At 45.0% G+C, this 23,022-nt stretch overlaps 1 protein-coding gene across 5 annotated transcripts in view; it reads right to left on the bottom strand.

The window, feature by feature from the left end:
- Positions 1-23,022, bottom strand: part of MED12L (mediator complex subunit 12L) — a 102,615-nt gene that overhangs the window by 8,436 nt on the left and 71,157 nt on the right. For 4 of the 5 annotated variants that reach the window (XM_042881045.1, XM_042881046.1, XM_042881048.1 and 1 more), the window contains 22 exons: positions 22,601-22,748; positions 22,063-22,181; positions 20,789-20,932; positions 20,102-20,265; positions 19,529-19,660; positions 17,688-17,915; positions 15,569-15,710; positions 14,662-14,782; positions 13,797-13,898; positions 12,364-12,477; positions 10,580-10,779; positions 9,869-10,057; positions 8,898-8,972; positions 8,585-8,775; positions 8,110-8,271; positions 6,535-6,646; positions 5,250-5,339; positions 4,298-4,407; positions 3,697-3,832; positions 3,063-3,224; positions 1,432-1,794; positions 362-518 (listed from right to left, as the gene is read on the bottom strand). In XM_042881045.1, the coding sequence (XP_042736979.1) occupies positions 362-518; positions 1,432-1,794; positions 3,063-3,224; positions 3,697-3,832; positions 4,298-4,407; positions 5,250-5,339; positions 6,535-6,646; positions 8,110-8,271; positions 8,585-8,775; positions 8,898-8,972; positions 9,869-10,057; positions 10,580-10,779; positions 12,364-12,477; positions 13,797-13,898; positions 14,662-14,782; positions 15,569-15,710; positions 17,688-17,915; positions 19,529-19,660; positions 20,102-20,265; positions 20,789-20,932; positions 22,063-22,181; positions 22,601-22,748 (3,361 nt within the window). Of the gene's footprint in view, positions 1-361; positions 519-1,431; positions 1,795-3,056; positions 3,225-3,696; positions 3,833-4,297; positions 4,408-5,249; positions 5,340-6,534; positions 6,647-8,109; positions 8,272-8,584; positions 8,776-8,897; positions 8,973-9,868; positions 10,058-10,579; positions 10,780-12,363; positions 12,478-13,796; positions 13,899-14,661; positions 14,783-15,568; positions 15,711-17,687; positions 17,916-19,528; positions 19,661-20,101; positions 20,266-20,788; positions 20,933-22,062; positions 22,182-22,600; positions 22,749-23,022 lie in introns of all 5 variants that reach the window. The other variant, XM_042881047.1, reaches the window with a different exon arrangement.

Below are 23,022 nucleotides of genomic sequence, written 5' to 3'. Positions count from 1 at the left end.
AAATAGCCCCAAGGTCATTTGTTCCTTCTAATCATCTCTCCCTTATTTAACTTCTCTCTGAACTTTCTTAGAAAGAAAGCTTTCCTACAGCTTTCTTAGAAGAAAAACCCATCAGCGTCCCAAAAAACGCACCACAAACCATCAGCGGGTCATTCTTGCTTCTCTACCAAACAGATTCAACAGCTTAGCACAGGCAGACCTACCAACGGAGAGCTCTTCTGAAAACTGGCTAACTGCAGGAATAAAACAAATGGCACTGCTGTCACAGCCTGCCTCAGAGTCAGGAACAAAACCCGGCTGCACTAAGTCAAATTTACCACCCAGCAACAGGAGCAGAGGTGAGCTCAAAGCTCAGACATACCTGGAGGGAGGGGCTGGTTCTGCGCAAAGAAGCCAGGCTGCTGCGGCTGCCCCACGATGGTGTAACCCCACAAGGCAGACTGAGGATGCTGCATCATTTGTGAGGGAACGGGCGAGTAATTGGGAGGCACTCTGTATGCGCTGTTCGGTGGATATTCCTTAAAATACACAGGAAAAGCAAATGTTACTGACATTCATACCTTACTAACTCATAAATAATGCCGATTTTCCTACTAAATTATTAAAGGATAGAGAGAGTTCCCATTGTCGTTTGCAATGATGTAAAAAACAGATTAAGTCTCAGGCTGCCCACAGGTAATTAACACTAACAACTTCACCGAGACGCCATCCATTTCTATCTTATTAGCAGGCACCTTCGGCAGGCTACCGTTAGGCACAGCACAGGCACACGTATCTGTACCGTTCTGTATCTGAAAGGAAACAGCAGGAGGACCTTCACTGAAATATCAAAAAGGCCAGAAAACTGTGTCCGAGTTACGTTTGTTTAAGATGCCGCACAATGACAAATGTAGCTGCAGTGCAGGCGGTGCTGGGCATGTCTTCCAAACCCTTGCTCTATTGTGACCTTCACCCACACCTCAAAAAACATGCAAACCAACAGGGCCAACACAGCAGCGGCTCTGAACAAGCTATATGGTAAAAAGGTGTAGCTGTGTGGAAGAGTGTCTTTCAAATTATTCTCTGTTTGAATGGGACCCAAGTTTGAGCCCACGTTTGCTCTCAGAACATAGTTTGAGCAGGAGGAATTTCAGAAAGTGAGAAAGAATGTATTTGCTATAATTTTACACCAAATGAGAAAGCATGCATAGAACATGAGCAATATTCAGTGAGCGAAGATCCAGCCCAGCGCCGTTTACATAGCGCAGAAGGCCCTATGCACAGTACACTCCTCTACACTGATTGTGTTTGATAGAAACCCAGCCTCCTGCTGACCATTTCCATTCTCTCCCTTTGATGGAACCCCCCCAGGTAAGGCACAGCTTGTGAATGCAGCAAAGACGGCAAGGTGACAGGATGTTCCCAGTTCTGCACGAGGCACCAACCGCTTACATCAGCCTTAGAGCTTGACTTTGACTTCCTCTTCCTGCCCTTTGTCTTCTTGTCATCATCCGTGCCGTGTTTTCCCTGATCAGAGAGCTCTCCTGACTTCCTTTCTGGTTCCTGAGACACAGGGGTGGTGGGCTCTTCCTCCTCCTCCTCTGGAGGCAGAGGCAAGGGCTCGAGGTAGTAGCTCCGCGGCTTGGGTTTGGGGTGCGCATGGTACAGGAGCAGATGCTGCTGCTCCTCGTATTTGATCACCTTCCTGTCCACACGAACGGTGCCAAACCATGCCCAGGAGAGAGGAGCGGGATTTTTATGACCTTCAAATAAGTCCCAAGGGGACACCTTTTGTTTTGTTGAAACCTGAAGACCCTGTATTAAAATAAAAGTGAAGTCAGCACTTTAGGGAAGCTGAACACCACCGCAAACTACTTGCTTTTGTTCACCACGATTTGAGTCACAAAATCCAGTGAGGGTCCTTTCCCCCCACAGAACGTACCAAGTGCATGCTGATGGGCCTCCAGCCTCCATCTAAAGCTGCTGCTGGATAGAAGCTGTTATATTCTTATAGTAGCATTTGCTTGTAGCCATGCTAAAAATCTCAAGTTCCACCAATCACGTTTAGGAGGAAACGAGATACTGCAGAATTACAAGTTCTAGCTTTCTTCCTCCCATAAATTCACCATAAAAAAAAATGCTGGCAAAAACCCCTATCAGCACACTTTGTGTTTTCTCTTTCTTTCCTCCATGTTTTGTGAGCAGGAGCACCCCCTGCATCGTCCTCCCAGCATGTAAGAGGACAAAAGGTTTCCAGGTCAATCAAGCTCTCACATGTAGGATTCTGCTGAGAAAGCAAACACTGTTGTAAGAGTTTCTGCTCTTCAGCTACAAGAAGACATAATTTTCCTTCTCGGTCAGTCAAGACGTTGGAATGCAAAATCAAGCAAGCTTCTGTCAGCACTCATTACATGAGGAGTCACAAATCGGCCGCGTTCTACGGATCATCCGGCTCTGGTTTGTACAAGGTTTGGTGACAGACTTATGGACAAATCAGAAAGTGATTTCTGTCTCAGAAACCCCTGAGCTTGTATGGGTGGCATGAAGCTGTGTCCATTCCAGAGGCACTCAGATGAAGAGCTCTGACCTATCTATCTGCCACTTGGGAGAGGTGTCAGGAAAGGACAGCAGCACTGTCAGTGCTGATGCAGGATGGTGGTACTGCACACATCACGCTACGATGCTGGAATCTGAAAGCCCCTCTCCAAACCCACTCCTGGCTTCACACACTGCCCAAGAACCTTCACGTGGATCATGCAAACAAACACCCTGCATGTGTATTGAAACCAGAATTACGCTGGGTACCAAAACCCCGTCAGTCACTTACAACTGAACAGCGGTGTCCTGCAGACCTGGCACTGCACACTTTTGCATCATTGCTCAGTTTACAGGGATTGCATTGCTGAGGCTGAAGTTTGATAAGGACTGAATGCATTAGCAAGCTGTACTCCAGCAGAAGTACAATACTTTTTGGATACTGGATATAAATGTGTGTATTATACAAGCTGTACACATTTACTTGGATTTCCCATGCATCAAAACATTACAAAAAAACAGAGATGAAGGTATGCATTTACTCTTGCCTGTTTCTTATCAATGGAGTCAAACCCTGCAATTTTGTTGCCCTTGGTGTCGATCAAGGATCCCATTGGCTCGCAAGTAATAATATCACAAGTCTGCTTTGGCAAAGGGAGCAGCTGGCGAACCTTGTCAATGCTGTCCGACCGCTTGTCTCCCAGCTCCTTCTAAGGGATAAACAAAGTGCTCAGTCAAACAGGAAGGTGGGAAAAAAAGGAAGAGAAACATTGCACTGCTTTCACTATTAGAAAATGTCCAGTTAGGGGATGAATCATTTCCCTGTGCTTTTACTAAATTTAAACAAGTGTCCTTGCAGGCCTGTTTAGCTTTGTTTCAAGAAAACGAGTTACCTTGTTGGAGCAGATCATGCAACATATGTAACACAAAGTGAATGCAAGTTTAGTGCCTCAAACATGAACAAAAAAAAAAAAGCAATTAAGTCTCTGTCAGGGTTCTGAATGTAATGTAACAATAAGAATTATCTTCGCAGTTTGTCTCCCTGCCCTCGCATTCCTAATTTCTTATTTCCTCCTTCCCTTCCTTATCACTAATGCCACTTCATTCCCCCTTCTCTTTCCAAGGCACCAGAAACGACGAGATTCAAAAGAAACGCTGTAAATGATGAGACACAACACTTACTTTTAACTTTTTCACCAAATTCATGTAAGCCCTTTTGTTTTCCTCAGGCCCTCCCTGGGACGCGCTGGACAAGTCGGAGGCGAGCGTCCCGTTGATGAGGACGCCCAGCATATCCAGCACGGTTGTGAACAAGTCGCTGCGAGTGGAATGACAAATGTCACTGTGAGGAGCTGCCGCCCGGCGAGAGACCCAGGGCAGACATTCACAGCAAGGGCCAGGCACACAGCTCTTTACAGAAGCTGAATCTGCAGTGCTTTCTGCAGGCACACATCTCAGCATGCACACGCAGCCCCTGTGTACGTGCTGGTGGATCGTCCCCGTGCACACATACATGTGCACCACAGCACAGAGCTGCTGCCAGATGGCCACCAGGAACCACAGCTCTGCTACGGAACGTGCCCAGGTAAATGCTCATTAAGAAGCCATGCAAACAGTTTTTCCAGTGCTTTCCAGAATAGAAGTGCTCCCCAGCTGAGCCCACCTCTGAGCACGTAAGTTGCAGCCAAGCAGTCACAGAATAATAAGAAGAAAAACACAGCGATAGCATACATCCAATCTAGACTGAACACCACATTAAATAGCTTGTTTAAACAGCACGTACTTGTTAGTCTGCATATCAACTGTTCCCGAAGTGATTATCTGGAGGAGCAGAAGTGCCCAGTCCGTGGTCCACTGGGTGCTCCTCTGCACAGTGTCAAACATGCCACCTACCTGCAAAATAACGCAGCAGACAGCAAAGCTCTGCATTTATCTCACACTTCCATTATCGTGTGTATTACTTATGAATAAAATTGTCAGTCAGCCCCACGTCTTCCTGTGTGCTGACTGCCATCCTGATGTGCTGACCTCCAGTAACTTTCCTCCCCACCCCATGCTCTCAGCAAAGTTTTACTTAAGAAGGAACTGTGGAAAAGCATTACAGTGCTCTGTCAAACAGCTTCACGTCTTCACCTGCTTGTTTGATGCAACAAATTTTGAAGTGTGTGAACAGATTCTCAAAACTGAAAAGGTACTGAAGTAAAACTCTGTAGTTATTGCCTTCCCTCTATATGCAAAAACAAAAAACAAACCAGTGCACAGAAAAGGATGTGAGCAACAAGACAGCAGTGAATGAAAACTGCTACATGATACGCTTTACCCCATGAACAATTTTTCCTAATTTCTACCAGTATCGTATTTTAATGCAAAATAAGCCTTTCCATCAGAACTAGTCTGAAACAAGAGAGGTGGGAAGGGCACAGACCTCCTCGCTTTGCTGTGTCTCGGCCTGGGGGCACTGAGGTCCCTGCTGCCACAGCCAGCTCCGCTTGGGGCCACCACACCTGTCCCCATGTCCCCAGCCAAGGGCCTCAGCCCACGCTGCAGGGCTGTGTCTGAGCACTCCTCCCCTCCAGCTCTGACCCTGACCCCCATCCGTGCGCTGACATCCTGTCTCCATCCTGAGGGAGGTGACAGATGCCCTCAGATCCCAGTGCTCAGGGAGCGCCAGCCCCCGCAGTGCCACCCGCAGCCCTTCAGAGCAGCTGCTCCATACCAACACAAGATTTTCTTACCAGATTTAGACGAAGCTGTAAGGCTTCATGCATCATCTGTCTAGCTTTAACATCGCCCTGGTACCGTTCTTCCCTCCAGTTACTAAGGATCTAAGAGAAACCATTTGATTAAGGCTGTTTTCCACTTGCACAGGCATTTTTCCCCTATAAAATTTATGGTTTTATGACTATTATCTTTAAGGAAACAGGAAGGAGTATTAACCTTCATATACTCATACCCGTTCAAAGCTTAGAGCAGATTAAACAAACTAAAGAAATGTAAATATTTATAAAGAGCTGATGTTCTGCTCTCAATTATATGACTAGATCTTCCTGATGCAACAAAAGGAAAATGAGCAGCCTGGCTATGTGTTTGAGAACACAGTCTCAAACGCTCCACTAAACTGGGTATGTAAATGGGCGTCTTGCATGGGATGCAGCTTCCCAGCAGAAAATGTTGGGTGCACAGGACAAGAAATGAGCAGAATCTCAGGGAAACTGCACCTGCTGTGTTACAGGGGGGAACCACACAGCAGAAGAGTCCACGTGGCAGCACTACCAGGAAAAAAAAAAAAACATCAAAAGAAATACCAAGGGCAAAAAAAGGTCAAAGGAATGAATTTAACCAGGATGTGGAAGTCAGAGCCTGGAGTTGCACTGAGCAGCAATATGAGCAAATAATGGCCCTACAAGTATTAATTTTCACTGTCACAGTAAGTTAGAGAAACTAGAGACAAAAAAAAGAGACATAATTGCACCACACCATGCACTGCATATGTTCACTTAAAGGACAGTCTGGAGAGTTAATGAGGTTCATGCAGGCACAGCAGGAACCAGGTGGGAACAAGGAGGCACAGCAGAATCAGCAGGGGGTGGGAACAGCACTGGGGATTCAAACAAAGAGCAGCAGGGATGGTTTCTGTAGGCAATTTGCCAGTTAGAGACTAGCAGTATTTAAAAACATATATATATGTATGTTCCATAGTTTCAAGTCTCAAACCTATAAAAACTTCTTAAGACCAAACGAAAGACTGAGAAGCTTCCTCTCAGGACAAGAACTGAGCCAGGAAAGAACTGAACCAGACTCACATTCATTAAAGTTTGCTGGAACCATTTTAGGAAAAAAAAAAAAAAGATGTATTTTCTGTAACAAATGGACAAAACTTTTCCCCATTCTCTCCTCCCCTCACTGCTCCTTCCAGCAGGCCATGTGTTACAGCTCTCCTGGTTTGAGCCCCTCCTGTACACGTCAAACCGGTGACACAAACGTCCACTGAAGGAGCTCGTGGTTACGTGCTGGTTGTACCTGATTGACTTGATTCTGCAGTGATGTCAGCAGCCCTTCCCGCTGCTCATCCTGTCCCTTAAGGCAAGTAAGTACCAAAGAAAGGAAAGGTTGCTGACTCAGGAGAGACATGCTTTAGGAGAGACAAACACAGAAGTCAATTAGTAATGCTATTCTGATAGTTCCCATCTCCACTCCCATCTTTGTTTTGTCTTTTTTTTTTTCTGGAAGTAGCATTGCCTACATTTAGCTCTGTTTTTGTTTTTGTGAATCAAAGCCTCACAGGACAAATTAAAAGAACGTGCACCTAGAAGTAGGAAGAGCAGCAGCCACTTACTGTATGTGTCAGTGCTGAGAACCCAGCTAGCTCAGGGCACCGCATGGCCAAAAATCACACGGACACTTGCAGGTCTGACTCAGAACGCGTTATTTTAAGACTGCTTTCATTAACTAGGGATATAATTGTGGTGGAGACCAGACAGCTAAAGCTTCTAATCCATCTGGTGGCCCGAAGTGAATCCCAAGTTTCCCCTCTGAGCACTGATTAAAATGAAAGCCAACTGAATCCCACTAAAATTTTACCATGGGTTTAGCATATGCAAATCCAGAGGTAGCTTTAACTGGTTGCAGGAAACATGCCATAACAGTGTAAGGGCATTCAGAATCCATATATGTATTCTTTAGAGTACTGTGTATCTGTTATGACCATAAAATGCAGGCAAACTGAGAGAAACATGCAGAGACAAACCTGGGAGTACAATAAATGAAGTAGAAGAAACACTAAAAACGTGAGCAAAGGGATCTGAGTAACAGTTCATGCAATGATTTTTACAGTTTTAGCTATGTAAACTCCTAGGAAATGACTCAAATCCTGAACAGAATAAAGCATACAACCATGCACACACATTTGTTTCGTACAGGTATTCATTTCAACAGCTGTTTTCATTTGGCATTTAACTTGACTTCAGCAATTTCATTGACAACCAGACTAAAGGGACGGCAAAATCCCTAGGCCCTGTAGGACAAAACAATTAGAAGGCCTACGTTTTCAAAAATCATGTTAAAATTGGGATTTTTCAGAGCTAAGGAACAACGTGGTAGGAGTACCTGTTGGCTTTTGCATTAATTGCCACAAGAAAAAAATGACAACTTGCAAGACAACCACTACTGCAATTGCAATCCTTGCTACAAAGTGGTGTAAATGCTTTTAATTCTATGCACAGAAGCCAAGACAGAGGAAGGGCTTAACAGTTTCTACAGCCATGTTATTTGAAAGCGGCTTGTTTTAGGTCTTCTACACCAGAGCTTTCCCATGGGAAAAGAAACATTAGGCAAAGAGAGGTTCTGTACTTTCCTCTACTGATGGATGCAGGACAGCCTCTGGATGATGTGTTACAGGGCTTTCACACTTTGTCTTCTGAGACCAATGGTATTTTGCAGACTAAATTAAACCTGAGCCCTGGCTGGGGTTGGTAACTTACACGCTGCAAAGAAGTGAACCAATGAGGTCTTGTGATGCAACAACCCAGTGCCCAGCACAGCCCTCCTTCAAAAATACCTGCCAGCTCTGCTTACAGAGGCCTCCCAAGGTCATACCTCTTTTGCTTCTGTCTATCTCTTTCCTTCTTAGAAGATGACCCCAAATGCTGACCTTTCTCCAGCTCCTCTCCCGCAGCTTTCAAGACCCTACCTTGCACTGAGGTAGGTAGTTTTGCAATCAAGGGAGCCACCAGCCACACTCCTCGCCACTCAGAGGAACTAGAAATAGAACAAGCTTATTTCAGCCAAAGGATCCGTGCAGTTCTGCAACCAGTGCTAGCTGCTACAATACCAAACTGCTTTAATAAGGACACAACACATCTGCAGTAACTAGTGTGGACAGAGCAATCGTAATCTCTGGTTTCCGAAAATTCAAGAATAATTATAGAAAATAATTTATTGTTAAACTAAGGTACACAGCAGTAATCTTCAGGTAAGTCATCCCTGTTTCAAGAGCAAAAAGTCTAGGCAATCTATGCATTATTAAGCATCACGTTGGCTAAAATAATTAAAAAGGTGCTACAGAAAATACCTTAGGAATGTCTTTTTACCATTCTGTCTTGTATTACTTGTGTCAGCATTTCCAACAGAGTTTGGATTGAAGAGGCCTATACCAGAGTTAGAAGAGTTATTGTTTAGATCAGCGGATTGCTGAAACACCTCTATTGTCGCCTTTGCAATATTATCCAACAAGCTGTTCATTTCAGCCACAGACCCAGAACCCTACAGTAAAACATAAGTAAACTAGCACATTCATGGTATGTTTGCTCATGGACTACGTTAAAATTTAACATACTTTTTTGCATTAAATATTTAGCTAAGAAAGGCTGAAGACAAATACTCACAGGCTCCTTCATGCACTGCTTGATCATTAGTTGCAGCTCCAACCAAGACTGCCGGAGAGTCCACTGGTCTAAGTTCTGGGTAGGAATCAGCATTACAAATACGTGTGTCAACACTTGAAAGGTTTGAGGGGGAAAAGGTCTCATAGTACGTGCAAAAACCTGATCCTACAAGCAGACCATCACCAGCAGCACTCTTTGAAAATCTGATGACATGTTGAGATACCAGACCTCCCCCGGAATGTATGCTGACTGTCTGCTCTCATTACTCAGTACCTCTAACGTGCAACTTTTCTGAATAAAACACGCTCTGCAAAATCTGAGCCTAGTTAAATACAAGTACAGAAAACGTAATTTGCCCTTTCATTGGCAATTACATTCAACCATGGTATTGCCATGCAAGTAGACGTGGTGTATTTGGTACAAGGCCATCCAGACACCACCAAGTTAAATCCAGCAGCTGAAGTGACTATTTTGCAGCACACCAATGTCTTTTACTCTCGTTCTGGACGTCACTGATTTGAACCCTCAAAGTTCTACTCAAAGAAGCACAGTTCTGTAGTTTGAGAAATGAAATGCTCCTGAGCTAGCTGAATTTGAACAGATGATCAGCTGAGGACCACGCAGACAGCACCTGAGCCTTTTCTATGGAGCACAAATGTCTTTCAGCCCACTGCCACTACAGAGCTCTCCTGCAGAATGCATCCCACCTCAGCAGCTCCCAGAGCTGCTCCCTTCCAGCAGCTGCCCAGTGACTGACACACAGCAATGGAATCAGAAGCAGGGAAACACCAGAAGTCACACTGCAAGATGGCTATAGCAAAGACTGGGGATCCTGAGCACATGGGACTTCTAAAGAATTACGGCCTGCTGCTAGACTGCACCTGGAACTGCAAAGCAGTGCTGCTGAGTGACAGCCTAAGAGTTACTACATGAGTGGCAATTTTTCCCCTTCCTTTTGTCCATTGCTTTACCTGAAGTATGCGTTTGATGTGCTGCCTCTGAGGGTTGTCCCCCTCGGAGCATTCTTTCACACCATGAGGATAACAGATAAGCTGAAGAAGTTTCTGCGCTTGCTTGTTTGAAAGAACAGGATCCAAAATTAGATCTTTATCTGTGCACAGTCTTTCAGGTTCTTTTAAACAGTGCTCTCCAACCCATTCCTGTAAGTAATTAGATAACAGATTCACAGGATCGCTTCAGTGTAATACTGACGTCTGGTAAACTAAACAGAAAAGGGATTTTCAGCATGCAAAACTTAAAAGGGAAATACTGTTCACGTGAAACCATAAATGTCTTCCATCATTCATACCTGAAAGTGTAAGACCTAACTTCTGGTTCCAAAGGTTTATCTTATGCTTTGAAAGCAACTTTGCAATAGAACAAATATCACTGCACAAGGACTTTGAACAGACAGCTGATGGACTCTTCTGCTCAAGAGCCAGGTAGGAAAAATAAATCTGAGAGCACAGGTGGATGCTAGAAACTACCTTATGCTTTTGTATATTTCTTTTTAGCCTTGATAACATCCTACTCAGCGTATTAAACACCAGTGCAGGAAAACCAGTGAGAACTCACATACTAAAATATTTCAGCACCAATCATTCTGCACCACAATACACATTATCCATGTCAAATGAAACGCCATTCCTTCTCTATGTGAAGAGTGCAGCTGCACACATTACCTGCTGGCAAATGCTTCTGAGCACGTATCTGGCATACTCGCTTAAACTGGCAGTTTCTATGGAAACAGCTTTTCCACGTGACTTCAGAGCGTGAGAGGAGGCCCACATCTCGTCCCCAGGGATCTCATCCAGCAAGCCTCTCACGGGCAGCTCCTCGCTCTTCACGGGGGTCACACTGCTGCTGCCGATCTCAGCATCACCTGCAGAGCAGGAGCACAGGGTGAGCGCTACCCAAAGCCCGGTGCCTGCAGGCAGGGGCATCTCCTGAGGCACGGGAGCAAGGAAGGGCTGAGGCAGCTGCTTCCAAAAAAAGGCAGCGCTGGGAGTCTGTCTGAAAACCGCCATGCCCAGCGCATCGTCCACCTCCTTCCTTTTGTGTAACATCTTTCTGATGGACGTTTCAGAAGTAGAGAAAGTTTTATATGAACTCAACACAACTTAAAGCCTGGTGTGCTCCACAGGCAAGGGCCCACTAGTGCATGGAATTGCTTTGGCAGATAAGGAAGAGTTGGGTTACTTGTTCTTCTCAGATGACTCTCTTTGTTCCAAGTCTTCTCTCTACTCTGATTTATAAACACTCTACGCATCAAGAGAAAAGTTTGGGCTGATGGTTCCCTCAGCCTGTTTCACCATGGACTTCTTCACCAGAGACATGGACCTTTGTGGGAACACAGAAGGGCAGCACATGCTGAGGGAGCTCTGGCAGAGCCCAGGACCCCTTCCTCTCTGCAAGGCATCAGCTCAGCACGGCCACACCACCTGCCTGAAACAAGCAGGGCTGAGCAGACAGGACAGGGTGCAAAAAATCAAACCTGTAAAAGTTTTAACATGACTGATGTTTAAGGCTTCAAAACCTCGGACGAGGAAGAAGATGCAGCTACAGGGAGGAAGAGTGGAGAAAGGAGCCCAAACTGCTGCACACAGTAACACCCTGTGAGGCCATACAGAAGCGTGCACGATGACAGCCTGCACGTGAAGCAGGCTAACACAGCCAAACATCTCAAGTCAGCAGAAATTTCTGTGGATCATACCTGGTTCACCATTATGACAGCCATCCTCTAGAAAACCCCTCATTTGCTATTAGCATCAACAACCAACATGGCATGACAAGTCTCATCATTAAGGACCACAGGGTTTTGAGACAGTTCTGAGATAGTGGCCAACAGAGAACAAAACACCGGAATTCAAGCTGGAGGTACATCTCTGTGGGCATGCGCACCTCTGGAACACCTTGCTTCTTTAACTGGACATTTACTTAGCTCCAAAAATACACATCATCATAGCTCACAAAAGCTCTAACTGAACAGAAGCCAAACCAAAAATCTGAGGCAGTTATTTGTTTGGATAAATAATATCTCCTTGTTGATGGATCACTGCATAGCAGTGATTCTTCTTCAAGTTCTTCAAGGACTGACATACACAAATTGGGGTGAAGAAAAGAAAAAGATGGGGAAAGAGATCTGAGACCTTGTTTCCTCTATGTACTTGATTGACTTGCCAGAGTTAGAAATGCACTGGAGTTTGGTATGGGGAGGTCCAAGCACAAAAAGTCAGATCTGCTTGGAGCCATCAGCTGGCACTGACTCACCAGAGAAACTCTGCCTCCTGGCCCGAGAGGGAAATGCTACTTGCATGCTTCAGGAGCACAGACAGCATCTACATTTTAGTTCTGTCAGCAGGGCTTTCCCCTCCCAGAAGCATCCCCAGGGATGTGAACTAGCACTACCAGGTTTTGACCCGAGCTCTAGAACAGAAATGTTACACGTTACTCTGCATGATCTTACCAAGCATCAGAATAGCTTTTAAGACTGCAAACACAGCTCCCACTTCTATACTGTTGTGAGCAGCAGCCAAGAGGTGACGATCACAAGAAGAGCGAATTCCAGGAAATAGCTTTCCTGTGGAAAGAAGGATAAATCTTGTAGAAAATGGTTACGCTTTACATCTACAATAGCTAAAGAAGTACAGTAACTGAATGAAGAACTGAACATCCTAACTGAAGCTGAAGACCAATGGTAAGTCATGGATACATGGTGCTCTGGCTCTGAATGGCAGCCCAGCAGTGCCCACACAGCCATGGTGATTTTGTTTGTTGCTGCCACACCACGAGGATGCTGACCAGGCACAGCAGGGCAGCCAACCCCAGCTGACCAAAGAGATTCTCAGTACCATGTGGCATCGTGCTCAGCAACACAGGCTGGCAGGAAAGAAAGGGGAAGCAGGGGATGTTCGGAGTGATGCCATTTGTCTTCCCAAGAAACCACTATGAGTAGTGAACACTCACTTATTTTGCCTGAGTAAGAGCAGCTCATTCATTTCTGTTCAAAAAAGAAACTACTAATTTTAGACAGAAGAACTGACATCATTTAATAGTTTAAAATAATAACTGCTTTCAGTTTATTCCTCCCTTAGAAACAGCCTTGTCATCAAGTCTGCTGAAATATTTAGAAGTCAAAACACAGGTGATTTCAATGGTTATTTCCTTTTAACTGCCACCTACTTGTTCCTTGCCCCTTTCCTTCCTCTTTTGGTCTGTGGCAGAACACACAGGTCAGACCACAGAGCATTCCAATTAAGAAGGACAGACACGTTAATATAGTCTGAGGTCCAATTTCCTCACGCTTCTGCTGTTGGACTATAGGTGTTTCACTGTGCCCAGTTTTAAAAGCACATTAACTAATAATTACACACAAAGCTATCAAACTGCATTACGTTTATCCCTATTCACTTCTATCTCCCTGCAGAAAGACCCCACTCAGAGCCACCACTGCCCCAGCAAAGCCAGCACAACAGAGCGTGGCCGTGGTGCTGCCAGCACACAGGGACATGGCTGCTGCAATGAAATTCACAGACAGAATGAGAGCAATCAGAACAGAACTTCTAAAGCTCTTTCTCTGCTGAAGTGTACATGGGTGCTGCTTTAAAACATAATTCTTTTTCTTAAGATATGGAATTGATAAGGTGGAGCTTGCCAACAGAGTAAATACCTCAATGGCCAGCTCTTGTTAAATAACAAGTTTCAGTGAACATACAGAGTTTCATAAGCACACAGAACTTTATTTTACAAATAAAGAAGAATTCTACACAGTAACTTTTCTCTTGTGAAGACTTTTTTCCTTTAAGCAGGCTGCATTTCTAATTGCACCACGGATATTTTCACACACAATATCTGAAGCCACTGCTCTGAAACAAAAGTAGCACTCAGCAGGCAGCTTACCTGCTCCCTGGGGGAAGAGGCAGACCTGCGGTGTCCTGAAGAGGTGCAGGAGAAGCCGACAAGTCATCCTGGCCCCAGGCTCAGCATCTGGGTCCCCACAGGCTATGGAATATGGGACACGGACGTAGGGCATCTACCCAGGACCTCACAAGTCATGCTGTCAGGCCTGGAAAGGTTTTACTTCACAGCCCCATTTTAAATGCAAGTATAATAATTTCATCATCAGGAATTAGCATTTCTGGCCTTGAGCCACTCAAAACCGGGAAAGAACAGCATGATTTTTGTTAAGCCAGAGTCCTAACTAATGGCAGAAATGAATACACGATTAAACTGGCTTATGAAAGTCAGAATAGAAATAAGAAACACAAATCTAGGCAAAAAGTGAAAAGAAACATGCAATGTGGCAAACAAAGAGGAACACAGGTTCCAGGCTGGATGCTAGGATGATATGTCAGAGAGAAAATGCCAACGTCGGGCACTGATAGCAGAAGGAAATGAGAGACAGATGCTTGCTGTGGGCTGCAGAAGATAAAGGTGATCTTCCAAGATGTGCCTAAGCACAACTTCAGTAGATCTGGTAGACATTCAAGCATGCAGTGTAGAGCACGAAATTCCTGAGCAGAAAGTGATGCTGCATCACACAAGACAGAGCACTGCCAGCAGCTCTGCCACCACTTGTCAGCCATGGGAGCTCTGCTGTAACCCAGCATCCCCCCTTTTGTGAACTACAGCGACATACATGCTGTACGTACAACAGGTGGCTCTTCCTACAGGAGAGCTCTTCTCACTTCTTACTCACTCAAAGGAAACTCCCTAAAACATCTTCAGCCTTTCATTCTACGTTTTTCTCTCGGTGTGTTCTTACCAGCTGCCAGAAGAGAAGGCAGTGCTACGTGCTGAACGACATCTTCCAGAGAAAAGCACTGCCGGGCAATCAGTATGGCAATGAAAGTGGCCAGGGAATCGTGGAATGACAGATCACTCACCTGGGAGGGAAAACACGGCAATGCTTCACATGACAGTGCACAGCGCTGCCATGATTATTAAGGAACTCACCAGGAGAGCAAACAGTAAAACGTGTACATGTGAGCAGCCATCTGCACATTTCAGTGTGTCCACAAACTTTTTGTGACAATACAGATAGCTCTTAATTTTAAAATACATCTGTTTCAGATATCACAAATTAATTCCAAAGTAACATCCGCTAGTCTTATACCAATCTGGGAAAATATTATCACTCAATAAAAACTGATAACACCAATAAGAATATATCCCCAACATTCACAGCTTCAATCAGTTCCTAAACTGAGGATCAACCTATTGGATCAGATATTGAATACAGTTACTCATTATAATCTTGTTGACTTTGACAGGAGTATGGCAACTTGTATCGGAGAGAAAAGAACAGAAAACACCTCTACAGTCTAAAAGCCAGAGCCATTAAAATAGGGATGGTTACTTACACATCCACCAGCATTTTAGAGAAAGTGCATCTGCTCCTTTCCAAAAGCCCCTCCAAATCTTACATACTGTTCCACAACAGAGAGAAAACTCTAAGCACTGCCCTCATTTAACATTCAAACTGAAGATGTAGGAAAGAATAAAAATCAGAAATCTCAGTCCAAAGTCCAACGAAAAGCCTTGAAAACTTCAGCAGATAAATGACTAAACTGTGCCCAGCATTATGTACCGAATGGGGACCTTACTGCAACTCTTTGTGTTTCCCAGGTAAAGAGGTTCAAGAGGTACTTCAGAAGGTAGTGTGAACTTACATCCACACTGCAGAGCAGATCATTGAAACCCCACACGTGATTGGAAGAGCAGCAAAGAGCTTTGACAACCCCCAGCCACTCTGAGCTCAGCACGGTGCAGCACGCCGTCAGCTCTGCACAAAGGTTTGCTATGTCATTAATCCTAGGAGAGAAGAACAAAAAGAAATATTCAGGTCAAAGCAAATTCCTGCTTGGCAAAAGAAAGGGCATTTCCCTACTCAAGGTGGAGGTAATGGCCAAATACAATTATGCTGCACATAATCTTAAGCTATCAGCTGCGGACAACTGCAGCACCCAGAAGAAACAATACGTGACTCGCAGCCCATGGCATGCACAGATCTGCCATGGGGCCTTTATTTTGTGCAAACCCTGCTGTATATGCCCAGCAATACTGGCTTTCCTGCCCACTGGGCGCACTGCCTTTCCTCAGCACTGCCTGCAAACAGCAGCAATGATCTCTGTCATGCAAACATGCCACAAGAAAGCAGTGTGTGCAGTGCTCCTCACCCCACCCCCGTCAGCTCGCCCTGCGCCAGGCAGCACTACTGCTTGAGAGCAGGGAGAGAGAACATCAAACGGCATGAAAAAGTTCTTCTGAGAGCCTGATGGAGCTGCAGATGTGCCAGTCCACTGCAGGGGAGTTGGGCCACACAGCCTTAAAGGCCACCTCCAACTCAGGTGATTCCTGAATTTCTGATTCTGTGAATTTCATTCCATGCAGTTTCAGAGTTGCATATTCTGCAATGTGTGATTCAGTGTATGACTCAGTTAAATGACATTTTTAAAAACAGAGCAGAACTGACTCAGCTCAGCACAAGTTATTTTTCCCCTGTTCCACACTAAAACTTTTTTGGACACATTTCCTCTTTGCTGGTGTACAGAACTGCTTCATCTCAGCCGCTCCTCTCTGCCAAGATGCTCCAAGTTCCCCAGATGCCTTCAGACCGTGAAAGGGGAGAAAGGCACAGGTATAGCACACAGCCTGGGCAGGAGCCAATCCAAAGGAAAAATATTCCCCAATCCCCTAGGTTTTGTGGTTTGCCAGCAGCCTTTACAATGACAGCTGGCTACTGCTGCAACGAGGCCTAACTACCAAGACTATCTTCATACATATTGGAACAGTATTGGAACACCAAAGTCCAGAAATTTTCATTGTTTAATAGGAACGAAGGTGCTGGGGACAGGTGTAAGAGCTAGATCTTACAGGTGTAAGAGCTAGATCCCAAACCAGCACCCCTTTCATCCTACACCAGAGACTGCATGACTGGAAAACAGAGCAAGGCAGCTTTAGTACCACAGTGCTGCTTTTGCACAAGAAGAGGTGATGCACAGAGGAAGGAGTGATGTAAAACTCTACACCAGTGTGACTAATTTTACTGCAGGGGTTCTTCACTACACTTCTTCAGTACCTTGAGATGCCCTAGAAAGCTCTAAGAGCTGTAAGGTCCAGCAGTGACACACAGGATCAGACCAAACCGTGCTGCGACAAGAGCTGGATCCTGCTGGTGCTACAGGCAGACAGAGCTGGGCAGCCTGCTGGGTGCTGATGCCACCCTACACTCCGATGGCTGGAGCCCTGCTGGAGCCATGCTCTGTGAAGTCTAAGCTACTCTTAGCATCCAACTGACAGTTGTTATAAATCTAGTTGCTTCTACCCAATAAAAATTTTGAATTCTTCTTACAAAGTAGTTTTTGAAAAGTTACATATTACCTACAAAGATGAACTTCATAAAGAATAATAACTCGCACACGTAATGAATTAAGCATAGATTGCATAATAAGGAAATGATCTAATGCAGAATCTTCCCTTGTTTGCAGGCATCTAATGGGCAAAGACTGCACTGAGCTGTCCTACCCAGAACAGCACATCTGCTGACATTACAGCTTCCAGCTTACCCTACAGTGAGCAGCTCCTACTAGCTACTCCTTTCTGTCAAATTATGCAGGTTGATTTAATTAACGTCACTTAAAGGAAACTTACTAAATACATTTTCAGCAATCAGAAAGAGTAATGAATGAAAACTATTGCAACAGAGACACAAACCAAACAGGTAAATGGAAATCTCACGTGTGCCATGTAAAAATGCACACAGTTCCAACTGCAGAGGGTCTCCCTTACCTTCCTGCATCTTGGTGCCCCATGCACACATTCATTAGAGCGTTGCAGACGAAGCTGTAGCGGTTGGCTGCGTTGTCGCTCAGGATCTTGCCCAGCATTGAGTAGTTAATGCTGTGAGCAGAAGGGTTCTCAATAAAGTCTAGCATGAACTCCGGATCCCACAGCAGATTGGAATTTGAAGGCTGAACGTTGCTGTATATTGTTTGCTTCACCTTAGAACAGGCACTACTGAGGATCAAAACAGAGAGAGTTGCCAAAAATAGAGGTATCCTGCACAGATGTTACTGGGCACGGTGGGATCACCAAGTCCTTGATTACCCCTGTGCACAGCATCAAAGCCCTGCTTGGTAAGAAGCTTCTGTGCCATGCACTGACACTGTGAGTGGCCAGGTAAAGGAGCACACACATATTCCTTTTGGCAGTGACTTACCAAACACCACAGGCTTTCCTTGTAAGTTGTCAAAAAGTGAATAAACTGTTTATTAAGGAAAGGTTAGTGAGTGCGATTAAACACACTAACAATGCCAAACTAAAACACGCAGATCACCAAGTAAAACCCAGCTGAGAAATACTGCAGAGGGAATCATAAGTCATCGCCAAAGCACTGCAATGCCAGAAAGGTAAGTCTCAAGATCTGTACGTTTACGAACTGTATTTTATGGTCCCTTCAAACTGATGTAGAGAGAGAGAAACAGCAGGACTTGCAGCACGCTAAGAAGCTTCTAAAGCAGTTACTGGTGCAGGTTAGTGGGTTTGGTTTTGTTTTAATAGCAGTACGGAAACCAAGAAGAAAAGCAGCGACACAACACATCTGATATACAGCTGCTTAGGAAATGTATGCATAAATTCTACTGCCAGTTTTCACAGAACTTCCAGCTACGCTTATCTGAGAAGGGGGCTTTAAGCTACATTACTGGGTGATTTTATATCCCAAATATCTCTGGATTATTAGATGACAATTTGAATTTCTATTGCAGGGTAGGATGTTTCTTGAATTAGTGAACTTCAGATTTTAGGTAGAAGAATGACCACACATCTAATACGTTTCTGTAGTTCTTTAGTTTCATTTTCCCATTGTTTCTCAAACTAAATACCACTATTCCCACATGCTCATAAACTCGTTGAAAAATTATTACTGAGAACTCTGCTCTTGCTCACCATGAAACAAAGCCCACAAATCTGAAACACACAGCTCAAATCCAGGTGTGTAACTTAGGAGGGGAAACAGTAACGGGCATGGTTTGTCACTCTCACAAGACATATACTTGCATATGAAAGGCTTTCCATCCCCCTTTAAAAAGTAAGAGCCATAAATACAGCATATGGCTATCTAAAATATTATTTTAATTAAAAAATCAAGGAACTGAACAACGGAGCACAAAACTTCACAAACTCCAACATGTTTGTGTCTCTCTCCACATCAAAGAAATATTTAACAAAATGGCAGAGCTGTGCCAACCGAGAGTTTGTTATTTTCTATCCCGCACTGTAACTACAGCCCATCACTAAAGCCTTACAGATCAGCATTACGCCACAGCAAACCAGCTCCACGAACCCTGAGAAGTGGAGGCATGGGAAGGCCAAAGCTGTGCAGCACCACTGCCTCCCACCTCGCCCCACGCCCTCACTGCGCTGCCGAGCAGAGCAGATCCCTGCCACTGCTCCTCCAGGGCAGCTGCAGCACCTACACCAGCACTGCACTGCTGCACGGAGCACGGGCGGGAGGACTGTACCCATAAAGGCAAAGCTGCAAAGATGGCAGTGCATTTTCCACAGAAAGCAAACTGAACTGAAAGCCCAGGAGTCTGCAGCAGGCGAGGAACGATCCCAGTAGAACTCACCTGAAGAGGTCTCCAAACTTGCTTCGCAGGTGGCTGCAGGACACATACAGGTCATAGAGGTAGGCCAAAATACATCTTTCTGGGGAGGAACACTCTGAGGGATTAACAACATGCTTCACCACTCCACACAACCTGCAAAGATAAAACCATTCCGAGTTCATTCCACCACATCTCGTATCGTTACACGTCACAAAACCCTTTGTTGGCAGGGTGACGGCAAGCCTTGCGTGCACAGACTGATGGGGCCCACGTGAATTTGGTGTCACCTGTGAGCTACGTGGGTGCCAGAGGAGGGGATACAGAGGTGCTGGGGACAACCGAGCAAGAGGGAAGCAAATCAAGACCCAGCTCCCACCATCTGCCGCGCTCCCAGGGGTGAGGCTGGAGCAGGCTGCAGAGGTGAGCCACACACCAGGCTGAGCGTGGCTCCGAGCCGGCTTGCAGCCTTCCAGCAAGGGCCGCTGCTGCAGCTCGCAGCGCTGTGCACTGCTCAGCCTCCCCACCTGAACCTAAACACAGATCTTATTTAAAAATAACAACAGAAATACTTTCAGGAAACGAGCTGCCACAAACCCTTCAAAGACTTGTGCAGTTTGCTCCGAGTTGAGAATGAGGCAGGCGTGGTAACGCCGCAGGACAGCAACGATGCACACGCACAGCCCCGTGGTGTAGCTCCCTGCCAGGCTGGACGACTTCAGCAGCAGCTCTGCCTCCACCACACTCAGCTCGTTCAGCAGCTGACAACACACCAGAACAATCAACTGAGAACAACTTCCGACATGTAAAACAGGGGCTAAAAAACAATTAAGGAAAAACTAAATGGCAAACCAAAATGGAATTCTTTGTTTGCCAAAGAACGAGGGAAAGAGGCAGCCAACTGAACTGTAAAGTACAGAACGTGCTCCTCAGAACTGTTTTTCAGAAGCAAACAGCATCTCCGCCACCCAAATGCTTTGCTGTGTAACAAGATGCTTGAGCCTAAAACTGTGAAGCCCATATGAAAATATCTTACGTTAAAAGAATCCAGATTTTTATTAATTACCAAAAAAAGTACAGCTAGCCTTTGTCTGTAACAGTCAAAAACAGGCAGGAGGGGAAGTATCTGGCATGCTGTTTTAGAGGTTAGGAAACTGAAATAGAGGAAAGCACACAGCAGCAGATCAGAAGAATGTGCTGTACAGCACTTTTTTCCTTCTGGTTTCACACTGCGTATCGCAGCTGTGTCCTGATGTATCCATTCTTAAAACAAACTCTTTTTACCTGTATTGCAAAGTCTATCAGTCCGTTGATATTCAGCGCTGGTTCCATGAGATCAAAGATGAGCTGTATGTGGTGAGCCAAGGGGAGGTGATAGGATGTTCCTGAGGCAAAACTAGTTATTTGTTCGAGAACATTGCTGGAGATCTGTGAAAATAGAAGTTGAAAGGCTGTATGACATCCAAGGGCTCCTCAAACACGCTAGTGCTTCAAAAATCCTGCTCTGTGACTGCTAATAGCAAGTGACAGCACTTTGTAGATAACAGCACCAACAAATCATGTACAACCACAGAGTCTGTATGTTACTCTACTATCCTGCAAGTCAGATATAATGCTGCTATATTTTCGACAGTGATTGTGCAGAAAATGCTGGTTTGCTGCTTCATAGCTGAGGGTCAAACTCCTCTTGACAAATACCTACTTTTAAAATGCAATTTGTGTTTCAAAGAGAGCCCAAATCTCTTTTTCCAACCTATGGAACTGTGATTTTTGTACAGCGATAACAACTCACACTTCACCCTGCAAAAATAACGTGTAATAAATTCATTCAGAAGAAAAGCACTGAAGATGTGTTATAAATCAAATATCAGTCATTCACTGTTAGTCTTTTCCTAGGCTGCCCTCAGGTATCAGAAACACTTTGAAACAGTAACAGCTGGAAGTGAGGAAAGCCTGTGCCCAGACATGGGCAGGTGAGTCCAGACAGAGGCCAGGAGCACCAAGCACCCAAGGAAGTTGTTTCTGATCTCCATTCAGCTACTAAGACAGCTTGTTAATAGCAAAGGCTGAGTACCAGTTTTAACAGCAAGGGATGAACAAACTGTATTATCCAGCTGTTTTCCACAGATGTACTCAAGGTGTTGCACAAACACGCAGCTCACCATCCTTCACACAAATGCAGGAACAGACCTTACACATATGCAAGAGATTGGCTGGTAAGACCTAATTTACCAGTGAGCCCTAAACAAAGCTGTAAGCTGAAACATAAAATTGACTTCCAAATTTTCAACTAAAAAAATCAAATCTATAATAACCCCGAAAGTTTCTTGCAAACAAACAAACACAGTAAACGCAAACAAAAGCATCCCAACAAAACAAAGAAATACCCACAGAAGCAGCATTTTAAAATACCAACACAGCACTTTCTTCTCTTACCTTAAAAGAAGCAGTGATACTCCTAGCATATATAAAACACTACTTAAAAACCCAGATTTGTCCCCTAATTGATAACTCTACAGCAGAACACAACAGGCCACAATTTTATGTAAGGGAAGTACCTGAGATGTCACCTGATGTTGGTCAAAATATGACAGCTGCTGTAGTTTTGTGAACACAGTCTCTAGAGTTGGAAATGCTTCTTGTTTGTTCTTCCTGGCCTTTTGTCCTTCATCCCCAACTTAACAGATAAAAGATTATTTTGGTCACTTTATATTTAGTGGAGCTCTTGTAGCTATGCATTACTATTGCTTTGTAAGACATTTAACAGTAAAAGCATCACTTATGACTACATGAAATCCTTCTTCCCTCAGTTTTCCACGTAACAATGTGAAAGCTACATTAAGGTCATCAGTGCAAAAAAGGTGACATTCAATAACAACTGAAAAATGGTCACACTGTTTTGCTAGGAAGACAAGCAATGCATACTGCTGCCTGGCCAGAGCACCAAACTCCAGGCTTTATCCCCACACCGGTGCAGACAGCCTGGCTGCTGTAACGCTGAGCAGGGCAGGGCAGCAGGCTGCACCTCATGCTGGGGCTGCACAGCTCCCATCATCTCTGCTATGGGCTACCAGGCAGCAGTGCGAAAGCATTTACCACCCATTTCAGTAGTACTCTTCTTATTCAGAATCTTCAGGATGTCTTTGGTAATCTTCCTCAGCTGATGTCTTGCCTCATCACGCTCCTTGCCAACACCATAGAGGAGAATCATGCGCTGGTTACATTCATGACTTGAAGATTCATCCTGAAAAGAGCAGGAGGAGTGAAGTCTCTCATCACTGTTTTGTCATCACTTGCAGAAGCCCAGCAGCCCAAACTGCAACAAGCAGTAACGAACATTTCATTGCAAAAAGCATCTCCTGTGATTATCACTGCAGAGGAAACAGCACCAAGCGAAATCACTGAACAGCCAGGTTCAGAACACAGAGGAACAGATGTCATCTGGTACCACACATCCCGCAGGGACCTACGAACACAGGCCCAGGAGATGCACACCATGCCCACCCCCAGCCCCACGG

The sequence above is a fragment of the Lagopus leucura genome, unplaced genomic scaffold (assembly GCF_019238085.1).
Source record: "Lagopus leucura isolate 7727_CA_CO unplaced genomic scaffold, USGS_WTPT01 Super-Scaffold_100029, whole genome shotgun sequence".
NCBI lineage: Eukaryota > Metazoa > Chordata > Aves > Galliformes > Phasianidae > Lagopus > Lagopus leucura.
Note: the sequence above shows the minus strand (reverse complement) of the source record. Positions and strands in the feature narration are given on the sequence as shown.